Source organism: Thalassophryne amazonica, chromosome 22 (assembly GCF_902500255.1).
Source record: "Thalassophryne amazonica chromosome 22, fThaAma1.1, whole genome shotgun sequence".
Classification (NCBI taxonomy): Eukaryota; Metazoa; Chordata; class Actinopteri; order Batrachoidiformes; family Batrachoididae; genus Thalassophryne; species Thalassophryne amazonica.
The window spans coordinates 29,377,625-29,398,150 of record NC_047124.1 but is presented as its reverse complement, the minus strand read 5'-3'; the positions used below and the strand labels follow the sequence as shown (position 1 = coordinate 29,398,150).

At 39.1% G+C, this 20,526-nt stretch overlaps 1 protein-coding gene across 1 annotated transcript; it reads right to left on the bottom strand.

Moving 5' to 3' along the window:
• Window positions 1-665: 665 nt before the first annotated feature.
• On the bottom strand, window positions 666-19,748 carry LOC117504494 (ubiquitin-conjugating enzyme E2 H-like). The gene is made up of 6 exons (XM_034163953.1): window positions 19,534-19,748; window positions 17,239-17,363; window positions 17,057-17,096; window positions 7,270-7,322; window positions 6,274-6,402; window positions 666-4,504 (listed from the first exon to the last, which is right to left on the bottom strand). Exons 1-6 carry the CDS (start codon window positions 19,746-19,748, stop codon window positions 4,380-4,382), a joined length of 687 nt encoding a protein of 228 aa, XP_034019844.1. The 3' UTR covers window positions 666-4,379.
• Window positions 19,749-20,526: the final 778 nt, after the last annotated feature.

Sequence of the window (20,526 nt, the reverse complement as noted above, 5' to 3'; positions counted from 1 at the left end):
GCATCACGTTTTACCATAATTGGAGCAACTGTAACCTTTGATCTCTGTACAAACTGAAAGTGACTTTTGTCGCCATGCTTGCTGTTTTTACCCCAGAACATTCAGTCATAGATAGTCTAAACTATACCTTTTTGGAATCTTTATGATCAGACAAATACTATGGAATATCTTTTAATTTGATTGGAACTTTTTTTTTTAACCCCTATGCAGTTCTTCAATTGAACCCTACTTGGCCCCCTATTGAAAATTCAAATGGCTAACTTTATTTTTCTAAAATATGTACCAAAAGGTATAGACAGTAAAACTTTGGTGTTTGTAAATGGATTTGAAGGATTCCTCTGCAAATATTCTGTTATCTGCTGCACTATTTAATGAGAAACCTATATAAAATAAAAACATTAAAATACATTTTCTAAATGACCCAAATATCAAAACCTGCATCTGGAAGCATCTGTTCAATTTCATCTTAATTATCTCTCTTGGGATGTTAAAAATCAAAAATCTAAATAAATACTGTAAATAAAAAGCAAGGGATGTCCTCTCCCAAAATAATGTGTCTGGTCACCACAGCAACAGAAGGCTGCATCCAGTTAGTGGTACATCATCAATTTAATGTTCAGCAGATGTTATCCGACCACAACAAAAAGACAAAAAGTATCATCAGCTCTGTGTTGCATCATAATGTGTGGTTTTATTACAAAATTCTCAACCTGGACATCATGTGTTATCAGGTACAAGACTTCACAATAATAATAATAAAAAAAAATCTCTGCCAGAATTGAGCCGAATGTACGTCTTTTTATGACAGTGGTGTTTTATGATTAGGGTTTTTAATCTCTAATAAATATACACATTTATAGGCAGTTTAGGACAAAGTGTAAGCTGAATGTGTAACATTCACACAGACCTCTGAATGTCTTTAATTGAACATCAGATCATTTCTGCAGGCCTGAAAGCAAATAACATCCAATTCAGTTTTTTTTTTTTTTTTAAAGACATAAAGACTGTCTTTTGCTCAGTCTCAGCTCTATTTTTAGATGTCATGTTTTCAGTTGGGACCAAAATGAATTTCAATTTTGTGCCTTATTTATGTAGAACACAAAACATTGTGGCATCAAGAAGAAGCTAGCAGGCTAACTGGCTAATTAATGTTTTAGTACTGGGCATCACAAACTCAAGAATAAACCGCTTTTTGACACCTCTGAACAGGTGAAAACATCTTTAGAAGTGTCCATGCGGAGCTAAATATGCAAACATTTGCCTCACTAAATATAAATTATCAAAACATATTATACAGTTAGCCGTTTAGCTTAGCCTCTGACTAGGGGACTAGGTCTCAGAAAATTAACCCCTCATCGACTGTCGACTTATCACTAAGTGGAGACCAGCACGATCCTGAGACTAAGGTAAGCAGTTTGTGCAACCAGACACTTGTTTTGCCTGTTCAGTGGTGACAAAAACCAATTTACTTTGTTCATAGCGCCTCGTCTAAATTGACTGATTAGCTGGTTAGCTTCCGCTTGCTGCCGTGGTGTTTGTATTCCAAATAAAAAGTCATCCTACTAAATTCTGTTTTGTTCCGAGTGAGAACATATAGATATCGAGCTGGTCAAATGTTGACCCGTTTGAAAATGCTCGCACTTGTCTGTGCAACTTTATAGCAAGAGGACGATTAGCCGCGTCTATAGATTACCTTACATATAAACACACGCTAACTTAAAAATCAAATGAATACTTCATCAGGTACCAAACTATCTAGTTTGCAGTACAGATACAGCAGGTTTAGTCGAAGTCAACATCGACCAAACCGACTATCCCGACCGCTGCAGAAGCTCGTGTGTTAGCATGATGTATAGTACAACATTTCCGATACAGTATGGGCGAAAATCACTACACAAGGTACAATCCACTTGTTTATTGAAAACCTGAGCCCGAAAATTCAGATTCCCACACAAACGCCAAAGCACCCCCGCGTGATCTTGACGGCAGATTGTACAGCATCAAATTGCAGGAAGAAAAACTGCTTTTTTTTTTTCCCCTCTCCTTTCTTTCCACCTTCATGGCTTTTTGGGACCTGCTTTTAGAGATTTTTTGTGATGAGACACAGAAGAGGGATGAAAACACTTAAGAGCCGAAATGTTTTTACTGCAATCGATGAACTCAACACGTTAAGGTTTTCTAGCAGGTTTGACTCAAAATTAGCCTTGATGATGTTTCACCGGTGCTGCAAAGTCAACAGTGATGTTCTCAGAAGGCTAAAGAGACATGTCTCATCACTGTACAAGGTAGATTCTGTACAAACAATACATATATATATTTAAAAAAAAAAAAAAAAAAAAAAAAAAGAACTCCCCCATCAGACAAATAGGATTCCAAGAACAAGTGTGGGAGGGGACTCTCATCAATCAAAGCTGAGGCTGCAATCCACCAGTCAGAATGATGTCAAAATTTCCCTCAAGAGCCCAAATCTGTACAGACAAAAAGTCGAGATGATGCAGATCGGAGGACGAGCGTCGCTGCAAACTCCAGCCGACGCAGTGATATTAAAAGGTTCACTCAGTAATCGCATTACTGCGTCACGGAGAACCAACCACGCTTTTTGTCAAAAAATCGTGTTCACCATGGTGGCTTGTGTGACCAACGACAACGTTAGTCAGTAAAAAAGAAGAATGAAATCAGTTTGTTCAAGGCAGCTGAAGGCTCCGTTTGTAGTTTGTGTAACAGCAAACCAACACCTGATTCAATGACCTCAGATGAATAATCTGCAGTTAATCTTTTTGAAAAAAGCAACCAAAACATTTTTTTCCCCATTTTTGTGTTTTCCACCAAATCTTGGCATCTTCAAGTCCTTATTGTAGCAACAAAATATTAACAGCCAAAGCAGCTTTGTTTGTTTTGAGCCTGTTTCAACAGTATGTGCTAAGTGTTCCTTAGGTTGTCTGACATCTTAACGGAGTTGAAAGCAAATAATGATGTTGAGCTAAGTGCAGACGTTCGTCCAATCAGGTAAACGGCGACAGGACAACAACCCTTTTTCGATACCATCCACAAGCAATAACTCTAAGTCTGAAATTAGGACTGCAGTTCTGTCACGGTTTTCCATCCAGCAGATGTTCAAAGTGTTTTACAATGATGCTTCACATTTACTTTCCCAGCCAAGATCAGTACCCAGGTGTTTTGTGGCCCTGAGCTCATTGGTACATTTGTTCTTCCTAAATAATTTAATAGCTGATTTGTTCCTGGTCTGTTCTGGTTTTGCAAGCATTGTGAAACAAATCGCCACATGTTGGACTTCACACTGGCAGTCAATAACAGATTAATACACAACGTTTTGGTTTTGTGGCATGTTTTTTCTATGCGTGATCTGTCACGTAGGTGCCTGAGTGTTGAGGACCACAGTGGCTGGAGAAGGCCAAAGGGGCGGCCACACTTGACCTGGTTGTGGCAGACTGATGTGTATTTTAGAGTTGTGGGGTTGTCTGCCTGGGTGGTCGCCATCCAGGACCAAAGGAGGATCTGTGGTGTCATGGATGCAGCGAACTTTAGCACAACAGACTTACAGCCAAGGTCAACAACAGAGCTTTAATCTTCTTATTTTTAAAATTTTAAATTACATAATGAAAGAATGACCTCCACCACCAATCCATCTTTTTTTTTTTTTAACGTTACTGTGACACAAACTGTGAGCTAGTTGTCCAATTACTTTTGTCCCCCAAAGGCGCTGTACGTCCTACGCCGTTCACCTGATTTGGCTGTGATCGCACTAACTTGCTTTCAACTCAACAAAGCACCGACTGAAGTGTCCAAATATTTATGATCCAAACTGGGAAAAACTCGTGACTATGGCCATTTTTAGGGTTGATTTGCTTCATCCCCTCCTTTTCTTTTTTAAAAGACATTGTGCTGTGAGATTTGTGCACCTTAAACCCCTGACGCCCGTCAGGTTGTGGTCCAGCTGAAAACATTGTCCAGAATCGACGTGCACGTGGAAAACGATGTGAAAATTAAGGCCTGGGTCAAAGTGACTAATTCCGCTTCAAAAAGCCAGAGCTGAGTGAGAAAATGAGATGTTTGCAGGGAGACCCCCTGACCACTTAAAAATGCAGGTGCCAGAGGGATGGGGGGGGTGCATGTGAAAGCTGCGACGAGACGTGTGAGGGCGGGAACAGCTACGGGACGGGAGCAGGTGTTCGTCAAACACACCAAAGGCTCATCAGCCATAAAAATCCTTGTTTAATAGTAACAGAAAAAAAAAAAAAAAAAAAAATCAGCTTCTTTAAATATGAATATTATAAGTCTGCTTTGTCACGGTTAGGAAATCAAATATAGTCTCTGTGGGGCTGAAAGGAAGTGGGGTGGATGGGGGAGGAGTCCAATCACTACAACTCCATGTCCTGGGCCTCATCTTCCGAGAAATCCGACATGGAGCTTTCGGACGAAGAGTCGCCGGCCCCTTCTTCTTGTTCCTTTAGAGCCTCCTCTGTTGCATATTTCTGGATGTACTCTGTGGAAGCAAAGAGAGAGAAAACTGAGAGCAGAGCCTCGGACGGGAACAAACACATCAGCCAAAAACTAGACTCAGTAAACGCATACTTTCTGAATACACTGTACTTTAAGTGAAGCTGAGACTCGTACCCCATCTGTGAGACCTGCCCCACAGACTGGTGGCACGCAGCCTTTTCAACTGTGACCACAAGAGGGTGCTGTGTTCTACTGGAAACAGCGATTCATCTCATTGCTCATCTTTAAATGTGACGGCATGCATCTGAGTTTTGTTTAAAATTATGCAGTATTTCATGATGAATTCTTTCTAAAACAGTCCACCATGCTTGTGCAACAACGAGGTCACAATGACTATGTAGGACGTCTGAGCCAATCATCGCCCAATGTTCTAGTCAGGCATGAGAATTCCCAGCAGATCCGCGTGACTCGGGTGTCCGAATGCAATTATGGTTATTGTTACAAGGGACTCTTAGACGGTCCTGACTGGTTTGTCCAGCTTGATTGGAATTTCACCTGTTGTCACACTGCCTATGTCTTAAACATTAGCAAATCCTAGAGCTCTACCCTTCAGGAGGCTCTCCTCAAACATATGTAAGACACCATGCTATGCACAAAGCGCATAAAAGACTTACGCCACAATTTATCCACTATGCATTTAACTCACTCTGGAGTGCAACGTGTGGACTTTTGTTTTTCTTTGTGTACAACAGTGGTGGATTAAACATCAATAGACATCACGGTGGCAAAAGTGACCATTGTGCTTTCTTTTCAAGACCACCTGTGGTCATTCTCTCTAAATTGTGGAGGTGGTCAGGAAAGTCAAACTTATGTCACATAAACACCAGAAGTATTTGGTGGTTTTCAACGCAGTTCACAACTGGAGTGGTTCGAGACTCCGCGCTATGCACAAAGATGCTTACGCTGGTTTTAGTCTCAGTTATACCACTACGCGGGCTGAATTGTATATCCGCCTTAATGCAAACTCCAGCACCACACAAATGTCCAGAGGTTCAAGACCTTAAATAAATCAAGCTACATGGAAAAAAAGGAGCAACTGTAGTTGCAACTGGACTGCAGAGATATGAAAGAAAATGCGAGTGATCAAGACGTATAGACTGGCAGATCAGCCAACTGATGCTGACCAATAAAAATACAGCTCATCTAGCACCGAAATATGATACACAAGTCCCACGCAATAATCGGAACTGCAGTAGGACGTACGCTTTGCATAAATGTGGATAAGTACGGACCCGTTTGGAATCATCATGCCTGTAAGTTTAACAAATCCACGGTCCGGTCATAGCCCATAAACATGTTTAGATCCAGACCAGATAGAGGAAGGTCCAGAGGCTTGATGATTAAAACAAAGTTAAACCCCAAACCAGATTACAATCTTCAGTCCCCATTAAGTGGACCATTCATTAGCTGATCCAGACTGAAGTACATGTGTGGGCAGGTAACTACAGGGTGCATATGCATGACCTTTTTGGTGCACATGGGTCCAAATATATTTTCACAATTTAAAATAAAATTAAGGTGGGGGGGGAAGATCCTGAATAGGTTCTCCCTTGACCCATGCCCAACTCCACAGTGCAGGTTAAAACCTTCTTTGCATAGACTGCAAAAACAGACGATGTTGTAAAACTTTGTCGTTACTTATTTTCACGTATCTGATACTGCATTTTTAAGTTGTATGTGAAAAGTTTACGTCATCATCCTGTTTCAGCGGCGGACATTAAGGACATCAAACGGATATGGATCATGCAGAACCTTTGATCTTCTGTTTGTACTCCTCTGGCCGGTGGAGGTACATGGCAGCGGCGTCGCCATTCAGGGGGTCGATGGGGTTTGGGTAAGCTAGGAGCTGGGGCAGGAACGACTCAAAGATGTTGGTCAGATCTGTGAAAGGATGACATCATAATGGAGGAGAGTGACCGGTTTTCCAAGCTCACGTCAGACAGAAAACTTTGTGATGTCAGTGAGCCTGCTGAACGTAACGTAGATGACAAAGCATCAATATAAAACCAAGAATGCTAACCCTTTACCACGCCTCCATTTCTCTGGCTTTGTCTGCTTTGCCAAACAGACAAAGCCTGCAATTCTGCTCTCATCCCCTAGGTGTCACTGATGGCTGTGTTCAAACTGGAAAACGGCTGATTCAGTTTTCTGCAAATCTTTTACAGACACTTGTTTACTGATCCCCCCCCACTACTACCCAATCTCATGCACAATTAAATCTGCACTATTTATAAGAAAAACTGGTCTTTTCTTCCTTTTTATGCAACAGTATTTGAATCAGGCTCCATTTTGAGTTAAATTATTTAAAGACTTGAGACGCATCCAGAAGATAAACGACTGGTCAGGGTTATTGCCGCACGAACATTTATACTGCTCTACGGCTAGCCTTGCCAAAGGGCAGCTCAGTAATGAGAAAACAAACAAGAAGAAGGGCACGGGAACAACAACAAGTGGCGACTGTGAGAGGGACGACAAAGAGAAAGGACAACTGGTGCCATTGAGGGGATGTGAGAACGTCCCCTTCTCTTCCAGCTGACAAACACTAACTCAGTCCTGTCAGCGGTGAATGTTTCCTGTCCTTACTGGCAGAGGTCATTACCTCTTTAGTGCCCACTTCTCCCCTCAGTAAGCAGATTACGGCCCTGTTCTGCACCACTTCAAGTATCCACATGGTTCCAGCAAAGTCTCAAGACCTCGAGTGAGGTAATTTAATATACACATGTACACATATCAGATTAACCTACTCACCGTAAAGGGCCGTCCACGTCTGGTTGATGACATCTAAGCACACTGTCCCTGACCTAACAAACAGATAAAAACGGACTTAAACAGAGAAAATCAAAGTAGATGTGCACGTGATGCTGTGTCTCAAATCAAGTAGTGCAGGAGATAATCCAAGCACCAACATTGGCACAAATACTCAAACTATTACTCTTTTGAAAAAAAAGAAAAAAAAAAAAAAAAAAAAACGACTGGCCACTTGAATTTCCAATAGGTGGCCAGGTAGGGGTCAATTGAAGAATTACACAGGGGTCAAAATTAAAGATGCTCAAATCATTTTGAAAATTACACCACATTATTTGTCTGATCGTAAAGATTCCAAAAAGGTATAGTTTGGACTATCTATGACTGAATGTTCTGGAGTTATAGGGTAAAAACAGAAAACAATGGTGACAAAGGTCAGTTTCAGTTTGTACAGGGGTCAAAGTTAAAGTTGCTCCAATTTTGGTAAAAAAAAAAAAAAAAAATGATGCAAATTATTGGTTTAGCTAATAGGATTAATAAATGGAATAGTTTGATTGTGTTGAATGTTTTGTCTCCAAAGTAAAGGTCAACGTCCATTGGATTCTATGACATGTGACATATGTTACCTTGTAACATGAAAACTCAGGATGACACATGGTCCAAACTATTCCTTTTTAAAACCCAGTTAACTCAACTAATAATCTGCATCATTTTTTTAACAACATTGGAGCAACTTTAACTTTTGACCCCTGTACAAACTGACACTGACCTTTGTCACCATTTCTGTCGTTTTTACCCCGTAACTCCTGAACATTCAGTCATAGATAATCCAAACTATACCTTTTTGGAATCTTTATAATCAGACAAATAATGTGGTGTAGTTTTCAAAATGATTTCAGCATTTTTAATTTTGACCCCTGTGTAATTCTTCAATTGACTCCTACCCGGCCGCCTATTGAAAATTCAAGTGGCCAGCCGGTTTGTTCAAAAGAGTAATGTCTCAGTAGTATTTGTGCCAACTTTGGTGTTTGTATCACCAATTGCACAATTTTGCTCTAAATATTCTCTTAGCTGCTGCACTAACAGGTTAAGGTTACTTTGAGTCCACTATCTTAACACCAAAAACCCCATAACTGTACAAATTTTTTTTATACCATTTCAAAAATGTAACAAATGTGAAGCAAAGCCAATGTGTGATGCCAAACAGAGTCCCATCATTTACTGTTCACAAATCAAATTCAGAGCCCTAGAAGACCGTTGTGTTTTCGGTACATCTATCATTATACCTCAAACAACAGTAGCTTTGAGCTTTTCAAAACAGTTGATGTCATGAGGCCCCGTTTAGCACAGCATGTGATGTTTTCCTTTCTGATATGGGCTACAGAACAATGTTCCAGAAAACAGGCACTGCAAAAGTTTAATCACGCTCCTGAACCATGTTTAAGGTTTGCCAACACCAATTTGGAGTACAAATGAAAAATGTTGATATCGTCGCCAGCCACACGTTCTAGCCACTCTTTAATTCTGGTATTACCTTCCTGTTCTGTTGGATATTTTGTCTTGTATTTGCTCACATAGAGGGCATCGTGTTTGTCCCAGCATTTGCTAGCTGACACTAATGTGAAAGTGGTGGCGTACAAACTACAACTTCAAATCAGAAAAACAGGATAATATGGAAAATGCAGGGGAACCTGCAGTGACACTTCCATTTACTTTGACTTCTATTTCACTGCAGAGTGTATGAACCCAAGATGTTTCACATTTTATGTGATCAACTTAATTTCATTTGTTAATATACAACCCCTGGCAAAAATTATGGAATCACCGGCCTCGGAGGATGTTCATTCAGTTGTTTAATTTTGTAGAAAAAAAGCAGATCACAGACATGACACAAAACTAAAGTCATTTCAAATGGCAACTTTCTGGCTTTAAGAAACACTATAAGAAATCAAGAAAAAAAGATTGTGGCAGTCAGTAATGGTTACTTTTTTTAGACCAAGCAGAGGAAAAAAAAATATGGAATCACTCAATTCTGAGGAAAAAATTATGGAATCACCCTGTAAATTTTCATCCCCAAAACTAACACCTGCATCATATCAGATCTGCTCATTAGTCTGCATCTAAAAAGGAGTGATCACACCTTGGAGAGCTGTTGCACCAAGTGGACTGACATGAATCATGGCTCCAACACGAGAGATGTCAATTGAAACAAAGGAGAGGATTATCAAACTCTTAAAAGAGGGTAAATCATCACGCAATGTTGGCAAAAGATGTTGGTTGTTCACAGTCAGCTGTGTCTAAACTCTGGACCAAATACAAACAACATGGGAAGGTTGTTAAAGGCAAACATACTGGTAGACCAAGGAAGACATCAAAGCGGTCAAGACAGAAAACTTAAAGCAGTATGTCTCAAAATCGAAAAATGCACAACAAACAAATGAGGAACGAATGGGAGGAAACTGGAGTCAACGTCTGTGACCGAACTGTAAGAAACCGCCTAGAGGAAATGGGATTTACATACAGAAAAGCTAAACGAAAGCCATCATTAACACCTAAACAGAAAAAAAAACAAGGTTACAATGGGCTAAGGAAAAGCAATTGTGGACTGTGGATGACTGGATGAAAGTCATATTCAGTGATGAATCTCGAATCTGCATTGGGCAAGGTGATGATGCTGGAACTTTTGTTTGGTGCCGTTCCAATGAGATTTATAAAGATGACTGCCTGAAGAAAACGTAAATTTCCACAGTCATTGATGATATGGGGCTGCATGTCAGGTAAAGGCACTGGGGAGATGGCTGTCATTACATCACCAATAAATGCACAAGTTTACGTTGATATTTTGGACAATTGAAAGGATGTTTGGGGATGATTAAATCATTTTTCAAGATGATAATGCATCTTGCCATAGAGCAAAAACTGTGAAAACATTCCTTGCAAAAAGACACATAGGGTCAATGTCATGGCATAGGGTCAATGTCAACGAGCAGATCTGATTTGATGCAGGTGTTAGTTTGGGGATGAAAATTTACAGGGTGATTCCATAATTTATTCCTCAGAACTGAGTGATTCCATATTTTTTTCCTCTGCTTGGTCTAAAAAAGTAACCGTTACTGACTGTCACAATCTTTTTTTCTTGATTTCTTATAGTGTTTCTTAAAGCCAGAAAGTTGCCATTTGAAATGACTTTAGTTTTGTGTCATGTCTGTGATCTGCTTTTTTCTACAAAATTAAACAACTGAATGAACATCATCCGAGGCCAGTGATTCCATAATTTTTGCCAGGGGTTGTACAGCACATCCATTTCTGCATCCATCCATTTCGGGGAAATGTAGGGCTAATAAAGAGGTAAAACAAATTCAAGGATGACGTTTCAAACAGGTGATTATAATCATGATTTGGTACAATAGCAGTATTCACGTAAGGCTGAGTCTTTGAGGAGCAAAGATGTGCAGTGGATCTCCACTTTGTCAACAAATGTGTGAGAAAATGATCAAAATCTTCAAAGAAAAATTGGAAGGGATTTGCATATTCATTGCTTTAAAGTGCGTAATATCATTAAACGATTCACGGAATCTGAAAGAATTTTGGTGCATTAAGAGCAAAGGCAGAAGCCCAAGTCAAACATGTGATCTCTGATCGCTCAGAGGTCACTGCACCAAGGACAGTCATTCATCAATAGCAGAGAATAGCATAGGGAGAAGGCATTACTTCGGGGAACCATTGTCAAGCACCACAATACGGCATTACTGTACAGGAAAAAAAAACAAAAACAACAAAACGCCTAATCTTGGCCACCTTGCCCAGAAGCACTGTGGACTTCTCTGGGCTTGACTGTCACAGTGGAAACATGTATTATCATTAGACAAATCCGTATCCAGGAATGTTTTTGACGACGAAGACGAATAATAATAATAATAATAATAATAAAGTAGAAAAGTTCACTAGGATTACATTTTCCCAGGGCGTCCATGTATTTTTCAACATGACAATGCAAAACCACATTCTGCACACATTACAGTGGCATGGCTGCAGAAGCAGAGCGTATGGGCACTGAACTGGCCTGCCTGCAGTCCTGACCTGTCCCCAATGAAGAACGGGTGGAGAATTTTGAAACGCAAGTGCAACAATGATGACCCTGTAACTATTGCACACCTTAAGATATGCTTGCAGGAAGAATGGGACAAAATAACACTTGACACACTTCACTGCTTGTAATCCTCAATGCCAAAATGTCTTAAGTGTTGTGAAAAGGAACGGCAAACTTACAAAGTGACAAATGTTTTTGTGTCCCAGTATTTTGGGGAAAGTGCCACTGGACTGACATGTAGGAATGGAGGTACTTTAACAATTAAACTGAGTTGATCAAGGAAAAAGAAGAATGAAACATATTTGAGATGTGTCAAAATTCACTACCTCTAACCAGCTCATCCTAATTATTTGTGCTTTTACTTTAGTGAATTACAAACAGCATTTTGTGGTTCATGAGTTCTTGCTTATGCTAATGTTGGGTATTAATTTCCAATAAGACTCCACTGATGTGAACAGACCATTCTTCAGTCATTGTGAAATACTTGTAGCTGTGTTAAAGTACCGCATAACAAAATAAATTCACCCGGAGAACTAAAAGTATCAATTATAATAATAACTAGGACCCCAAGCAGTCATGGACAGGCCCTCACATTCCCCGCGCCACCGCGTCCCCTTGCTACTGTGACCCTGTGCCAACGCAGCAGGCTCGCAGTACGGCTGAGCAATCTGGGGGTTAACCATGCGACATCAGTACCTGTTCCAAGTATAAATAAGACAGTTAACACCAGGGGGCACTATGCCTTAGGTGGGAAGTTAATATATGGGGATGTTCAGGGTGGAGCCGTCATGTCCAGCAAATTTGAAGGATCTACGATGAAGTATGTGGGCGTGACAGCCCCTCGAAGTGAAACGGCATGCTCCAAACACTCGCCAAAGTTTGACGATCCCTAGCAGCCACGCCTTTTGACCTACAGAAAGTCTTTTGATAACTTTTGATCAGCACAGGGTCATGATGATGTGTACCAAATTTGAAGACAATTGGATGAAATCTCTAGGACGGGTTTGTTCAAGTGCAAGTAGTGGAAACTGCCAAAAATGACCTCAAAATCGAAACTTCAAATCAAAATGGCCGACTTCCTGTCGACATTTCACCATGACATTAAGACACTTTTTGTGTGTGGCCCAGCATAGTAAATATGTGTAGCAAATTCCGTGAGGCTACAAACAAATCCCCAATGGGGAGGGTCTTTTCAAAATTTGTAGGGAGTGCCCTTTCGCTGCAAGCAAGTGCTCAACCCCAAAATAACAAATTTTGGATCCGGCCAAATGATTCTTCAAAGGTTCGTGAGGTTTTGAGCATGGGGAAAGGGCTGAAATTGAGGCTTGAAAAGTATAAATGAAGAAGAATAATAGTAAACAGTGCAATTTCAAGAGGGTCCTCGAACGACTTTTAGTCATCGCTCAGGCACTAATAATAATAATAATACATCCTGGAAAATACAACTCTTCCACAAAACCACTGCAGAAATGCAGATGACTTAAGAGAAATTATATTTATACCTCTGGCTGATAAAAAAAAAATAAAATAAAAAATTAAAAAACCTGGTGTAAGGCTACAAAGAAGTTCTACTGAAATCAGGCAGTGATTTAAAGCAAATCTGAAGTAACATGGTGTACTTGTTCAGTGTACCAGCTACCACCTGGTAGATGTGGGCGATACTGGGAATTTGGTATTGATCCGATACCAAGTAAATACAGGCCCAGTATCGCCGATAGATACTTTTTCATATTTAAGCTTCATAGATCCAAAGGATCCTAAAGACCTAGGATAGAATTTCGCCAAACATTGTACATGAGAACAAAATACTTTATATCAAAATCAACATTTTTGTTCAAATATCACTCAACTAAAAACAAAATCTCCTGAGGTACAGGGCTGACAAACCACAATACAAGGGTGCGCTGCTCCAATGTTGTGTGATACAGCGCAGCGCTGCTCTTACAGACAGAGAGTAGACTTTGATGAATCTGCTCGCACAGCAGTCAGTCAGTGCGCACGGGAGAGAACAAAAAGCATGAGTATCGATCTTTTACACGAGGATCGTTCAATATCAATACCAGCGTTGGTATCGATATTATCAATATTAGGATCGATCCGCCCACCTCTACCACCTGGTCCTTTAAGGTGTATTCAGGAGAACCTGGTCAACTTCATAAGCAGCATCATGTGTCCTGGTCATATTTACCAGGCTGTTGTGTTCAAATAGTTATCAGACACTAGTTAATGTGTTACCTGAAACTATCCAGAGCAAAAGCAAACCAGGTATAAAATCTGATGCTTTGTTGGACATGACTGGACATGTTCAACCACAGCACACGACAGACAAATATTGACATATTTAGTTTTGACAGAATGCCATTATCGGTTGAAATAAAATGCTGTAACTTGTGAAAAAAAATTATCAGTGAACTTGCCCCAGTTTCCCACTGATGTTTACACTTTGCAACCACTTTCTGGTGAAAAAAAAAAGGCAATTTGCCTGAACGTTACATTAGTTCTGACCTCAATAAAGCTCGGCCACTTTCTCAGCTGTTCAAAACATTTGGAAAGCACAGACAAGCACAGAGACACAAAGCTCTCAGTCAGGTTACTTATTTGTGTAATGTGCTGGTGGTCCATGGAAAACAAAATAGCTCATATTTCACACATTTTTAAGCCTATAAAACCATAGGCAGCCTGTGGGCAGGTCCAGCACCCTGTAAGATGCATCTGCAACATTACTCATCATGATTTGTCGACAAAAACACATATTATGGAAATTACTGGAAAGCTTACTTCCTCAAGAATAAAATGAGCCTAAGCACGATATTTCTTTGATGCTGCAATCCCAATTAAAATCCAACAAAAGCAAACGATAACCTCTAAAACATGGAAAAACTCACTTCTCGCCGTCCTTAAGTTTTAAAGTCCTTCACTGTAACATGTGAGTACACTAGCAGAGGATTTGGTTGATGGGTTGGTGACCAACAAGTGTTTGTTTAGTAATGGCAACAAGCATGTTTTCCCAAAACATGTCAGACAACAGGTCCCCGCATGGGAACAAACAGTGCTGGTTTTTCTTAATCATTATTTATTTTGCAGTGGGAATAAAACCATGTAAATTAGTTCATTTTGCACAAAAAAAAGGGACAATTTAGTGTTGACATATTTAGCAACATCACAAAAATTAATCTAAGGATCCACCTTGTTATATTCCCTGAAATATACAGTTTCATTCATATATAAATTTAAATAAAATAATTCTAAATCTGTAAAAAAAAAATTAAATCATTACTTATGAACCTGAGAATTCTAAAACTATTTGCCAATTAATTTCCCTTGCAATTTAAAAGTTTTTCTGTCAGCTGGTTGTAAATAAAGTAAAATGATTCCTTTATAATATGAAAAAAAAGCCTTTCCTTTTGTTTATGTAATTTAAGTGGAATCTCTCTAGTACTTTTTTTACATCATAAAACAATAAAGTCTACCAGTTTGAACATTAAATATCTTGCCTTTGTGGTGTATTCAATTGAATATAGGTTGAAGAGGATTTGCAAATCACTGTATTCTGTTTTTATTTACATTTTACACAACGTCCCAACTTCAATGGAATTGGGGTTGTAATTAGCATAGCCATATACTCACACTTTTGTCACCACAATAAACACTCACTGACCACTTCATTAGGTACATAGCTCATGAAAGCAAATATGTAATCAGCCGATCACATGGCAGAAATACATTTTGGCATGTAGATGTGTAGCACTACAATGCTTGGGGAGTGTAGGCTGACTTAAGTGGTGAAAAAGCCTCGTTGATGGCAGCGGTTAGAGAAGAATGTCCAGGCTGGTTTAAGTGGACAGATCAGTGGACTACAGCAGCAGAAGACCAGATTGGCTGCAACTTCCTGTCAGTTAAGAACAGGTAACTGAGGGTATGGTGGCTCAATGACACCAGGCGATGGAAGATTAGAAAATGTTGCTTGGGCTGATTAGTCCTGACTTCTGCGGCTGGCATTCAGAAAGAATTTGGAACAAATGACATCTTGTATCACAAATTCTAGCTGGTGGTGTAATGGTAACTGTAAGTCATCATGTCAAAATGGACCAAAATCTTTGAGGAAAATTTTCTGGCACCATTGTCGAATCTCTACCACAACATTAAGATCAACATCGATCTGAAGGCAAAAGAAGGTCCAATGCAGGACCGCAAGGTGTACCTAATAAAGTGGGCAGTCCAGTTTCAGTGTATACATACATTTGGAATATAACATTTATCAAGAACTAGATGTTAGCAAAAGTGTATTTCACTAGATATAAAGGATGTAGGCTGCAATGATTAATCGCTTAATCAATGATTTAGTGTCCATTATGTTAATCAACAACTATTTTGATAATCAATCATGTTGAGCTCTTTAAAAAAAAAATCCAAATTCTGTGATTTCAGCTTCTTAAATCAATCAATCAATCAATTTTTTTTATATAGCGCCAAATCACAACAAACAGTTGCCCCAAGGCGCTTTATATTGTAAGGCAAGGCCATACAATAATTATGTAAAAACCCCAACGGTCAAAACGACCCCCTGTGAGCAAGCACTTGGCTACAGTGGGAAGGAAAAAACTCCCTTTTAACAGAAGAAACCTCCAGCAGAACCCAGGCTCAGGGAGGGGCAGTCTTCTGCTGGGACTGGTTGGGGCTGAGGGAGAGAACCAGGAAAAACATGCTGTGGAGGGGAGCAGAGATCGATCACTAATGATTAAATGCAGAGTGGTGCATACAGAGCAAACAGAGAAAAACAGTGCATCATGGGAACCCCCAGCAGTCTACGTCTATAGCAGCATAACTAAGGGATGGTTCAGGGTCACCTGATCCAGCCCTAACTATAAGCTTTAGCAAAAAGGAAAGTTTTAAGCCTAATCTTAAAAGTAGAGAGGTGTCTGTCTCCCTGATCTGAATTGGGAGCTGGTTCCACAGGAGAGGAGCCTGAAAGCTGAAGGCTCTGCCTCCCATTCTACTCTTACAAACCCTAGGAACTACAAGTAAGCCTGCAGTCTGAGAGCGAAGCGCTCTATTGGGGTGATATGGTACTACGAGGTCCCTAAGATAAGATGGGACCTGATTATTCAAAACCTTATAAGTAAGAAGAAGAATTTTAAATTCTATTCTAGAATTAACAGGAAGCCAATGAAGAGAGGCCAATATGGGTGAGAAATATAAAGATTTTCTGGTATTGCCTTAACAACAAATACTCTGAGAAAATAATAACATTGATTAATCATTTGTGAAAATCATCATTAGAGGCCCATATCTCAAGAATGTGCATGAAACCTAAGGCTAAATCTGCATGTGAAGATCTCAGGAGTGAGGCCAGTAGAAACGAACAGAGTCGTCACTGTACAGTATGATTTTTTTTTAAATGAGTGCCGTGATACCATGAAAAGTCAACTATTACATGGAAGAAATAATGATGTCTTGCAAAAGAGTCTAAAATGATTTATAAAATACACAAATAAGAAACATAGCATCAAGGATTTATACTTTAGAATAAATTGTTTTCAATAAAGTTAAAGATTCACCACAAATTACTTTCTGCCTAATTAGTGTAAACAGAGTTGTAATTATGTATCATAATACATGTCGAATTGTGGTAGGTGTATCATATCTGGGAGTTGGTGTATCATTCCACTGACACATCAACATGTGACTGTGACAACTTACGCTTCATCAATGTTGGGATGAAATATCTTGTTCATGAATCCTGAAAAAGAAAAAAGAAAAATAAATAATAAGAAGATAGAGAAGAAATGTGCCAAAGTAAAGTCGAGCCTTAAAAAAAATAAAATAAATATAATAATAATAATGAAATCCAATAAACATCCACATGAAGGTAAAGCCAGTACCTATTGATGGTGATTTGAAGGGGTATTTGTCAGGAAGATCTACTCGCACCTTCCACACGCCGCCCTCGTACGGCGCTAGATGTGAGAAAGACACACACACACACACACACACACACACACACACGCTTCAATTTTATTTGCTTTAAATCCTTAGATAGGTAGCCTATTTAGGAAACATTAAATTAACCTAACATCTATTAGTAGACCTATGCCCACTTCTGAATCGTGTTGCATCTGGGCGTAATTAATGAAAGAAGGTCATTATTTTACACATATCAGACATTCCACAGGTTAATCATCTGTAACAGATTTGGAGAACAATTTAATTGTACGTACGCATTTACCCGATCAGCAATATGTTGCCAACAAGCCTGTCTTGCTTTATTGGCAGACGATGTGTTCGATTTCCCCCTTAACGTTAATTGATTAACACCACTTGAGAACACCAGGTTTTGTCAACCCCGGTTTAAGAAGTTAACCCTGGGTTACATCTGAGTAAGTTAACCCCGCTTCGTAGTACAGGCCCGTGGTCTGTTTCCAACCACTAATCTACTGACACGTTGTCTCAACGCCGCGCTCCTGTTCAACCACATGGTGGCGCTGCAGCACCAAAACCGCGCCCTTACAGAGGAACTCAGAGCTACCAGCATTTAATTAATAAATACATTTAGTTTGTTAATAACTGTCTGCTTTTATGTCTTTGTTTCTTATGTTGACACATGAACTGGAAAAGCCGACTGCTAGGTTTCAAATTTTACGCTCATTACAAGTTAAAAAACGTTTGAAGAGTGAAGACGGCGATTTTGAGCAGTACCTTGACTTGAACGCAGACAAGATGAAATTAAACTGAATGATTTATTTTTTTTTACAGTCTTGAACACAAGTAAGTTGCTTATAATGAACAGACAGACACAACTGTCAGTTGATTTTTGGTTATCAGTCCATCTTATTTTCACTAAAATTTAACTTCTCAAATGAATAGTCAAGCGCTTTCAGCACATTTAAGCGGCTTTTGTCGCCATCTAGCGGGCAATGTGAGCATTTCAGGGATAATGTACATTTTCAAGTTGAAACCCAAAAGTCAGGAAAAAAAGTCAAAAATCCATTATTTACTTATTTTTTTTTGACAGGCAGAGGTTTGATCTCACAGTATTAATGTATAAATATGTAGATTTTGAGAGTTTTATGGTTCTCGAGTTTTAGGTCGAGGAAGTTTTTTGCTGTATGGATGGACAGAAGGACAACAGTTTATCTCAACAAACTCAACTTGTGAATAAAAGTTAACTTGTCAAGTGGTTGAATGCTTCTGGAAGTTGAACTTTTAAGTATTTAAAGGGTCTCAATGTTCCAAACAACTGAAGCTTTTTACAAACTCAATGAAGTATAAAAAACATTAATTTAAATAATTACTTAAATATAACAAAGACAATAATTGAAGGCAACATTTGTGCCTTGAGGAATCCCTTTAACAGAGGAATTGTTACTAAGACAGAATTCACTGCTGGAAGACGGTGGACAAAATTGACCGAACCACCCAAAATGTATCCAACTATGTGTCCTCTGATGTGTTGTCCATTCACATTTGTCAATAACCACTTTGAAGAACTATAGGTGAACTTTAGATTAAATAAATGTTATTATACTTTCTTTTCCTGGCACATTTCAGATTATTTCCCCAAACTAGAGTAATTTACAGTGAGTATAATTCTGATTATACGTTCATTAATAAAAATTTAATGAGGAAAAAAACTGGGAGAAATGCAGAATATGTCTTTAATTTGGATTTGAATATCTCCAGAGAATCTGACTCTTTTGTCTCAGCAGGCAGATTGTTCCACAGGTGCATGGTAAGAGAACGCTTTGTGGCCTGCCGACTTCTTTTAACCTTTGGAACACACCGTAATCCTGCCTCCTGAGAATGCAGAGCACAGGTCCGTACATAAAGTTTAATTAGATCATCCATATATATATATATATATATATATATATATATCGTATAGCATATTTTTCATTCAATATTTAAAGTCAGTGCACAACCCGATTAGTGGAATTCTTTCTTGCTCATCTCATCACCTACAACAAAATCTTTTTTTTTTTTGCACATTTCTGTATATAATACTCACTCAATTTGACCTTCTGCACATATAATTCATTAGTTTATGATGCAGAGGAACTGTGGAATGTAATCCAATACTTATGGGCTGGAAGACGATTAGACCAGAAGCAAAATAACAAGATCTTATGGATTCATGAAGTCACTGGGCAGAGATGTGCAACGGCAAAATGTTGGCAAACCGAAGGTCCAAGTCTTTAGGATCCTGATGCTTTCTACATGGTTGGTAGACTTGGGTGCTAACCACTGAGCGAATCCAGCCACTGGTTGTCTTTGGGACTGGGTCTGTTTTGAGAATCCTTGTGTACCACTGAAGACGTCTTAAATGAACTTTAGCTGGAACATTTTGGCCATGTGGCCCCTTTCTCCAGGATACAAGGTTCATTTTCATCCTCATGTTGTATCATAAGTGCAAGAATTCTTTTTCCCCATTGGGTAAAAACATTATAGGATTTGTTATTGGCCCAGTTTCCCCAGCATGCTTTACATTCCTATTGAATTTTTAAATTGTAGGGATGCAGTAATGTTTAGTCCTATAGTAAATTCTGTCAGAATGTCAAATATATCAGGAAAATGACCCAAACACGATAACAAAGCCTGATGTCCATAGGAAAAAGCATTCAATGCAATTCCTGCAGTTTTAGAGTTAAACTATGTGAACTATGTCGGCAGTTATTTAAAAAAAAAAAAAAAAAAAAAAAACATGACAAAAGGATGAGAACAACCACCCCAAGAGCCCCATACACATTAAATGTTTTATTAAAAAAAAAGTTATAACAGTTCATTTTATACACAACTATTTATGAGGTTATAAGCCAATTAGAGAGCATGTCTATTTTTTGACAAGCATGCCCACTTCACAATGCAAATAAAACCAAAAAAAGAATAAATAAATAAAAGTCAGAGGATAAAAAAAAAAAAAAAAGACCCAGGATTGCTTTTTTTGGTGGGGGTGGGGGCATAAATCATGAATTAGTAACTTGATTGTGACACTAGGCAGTAAACACAGAGTTCCATTTGGAAAAACCTGGCACGTTTCATGCTTTGTGTGCATCCCAACACTCACGGTTACAACAGCCAGCTGGCACAAATCCACACAAGCACAAGACAGAACGAGAGGTGTGCACCACGTGAGCTTCAGTTCCACACCAGAAGTACTATGCAAGTGCACGAGA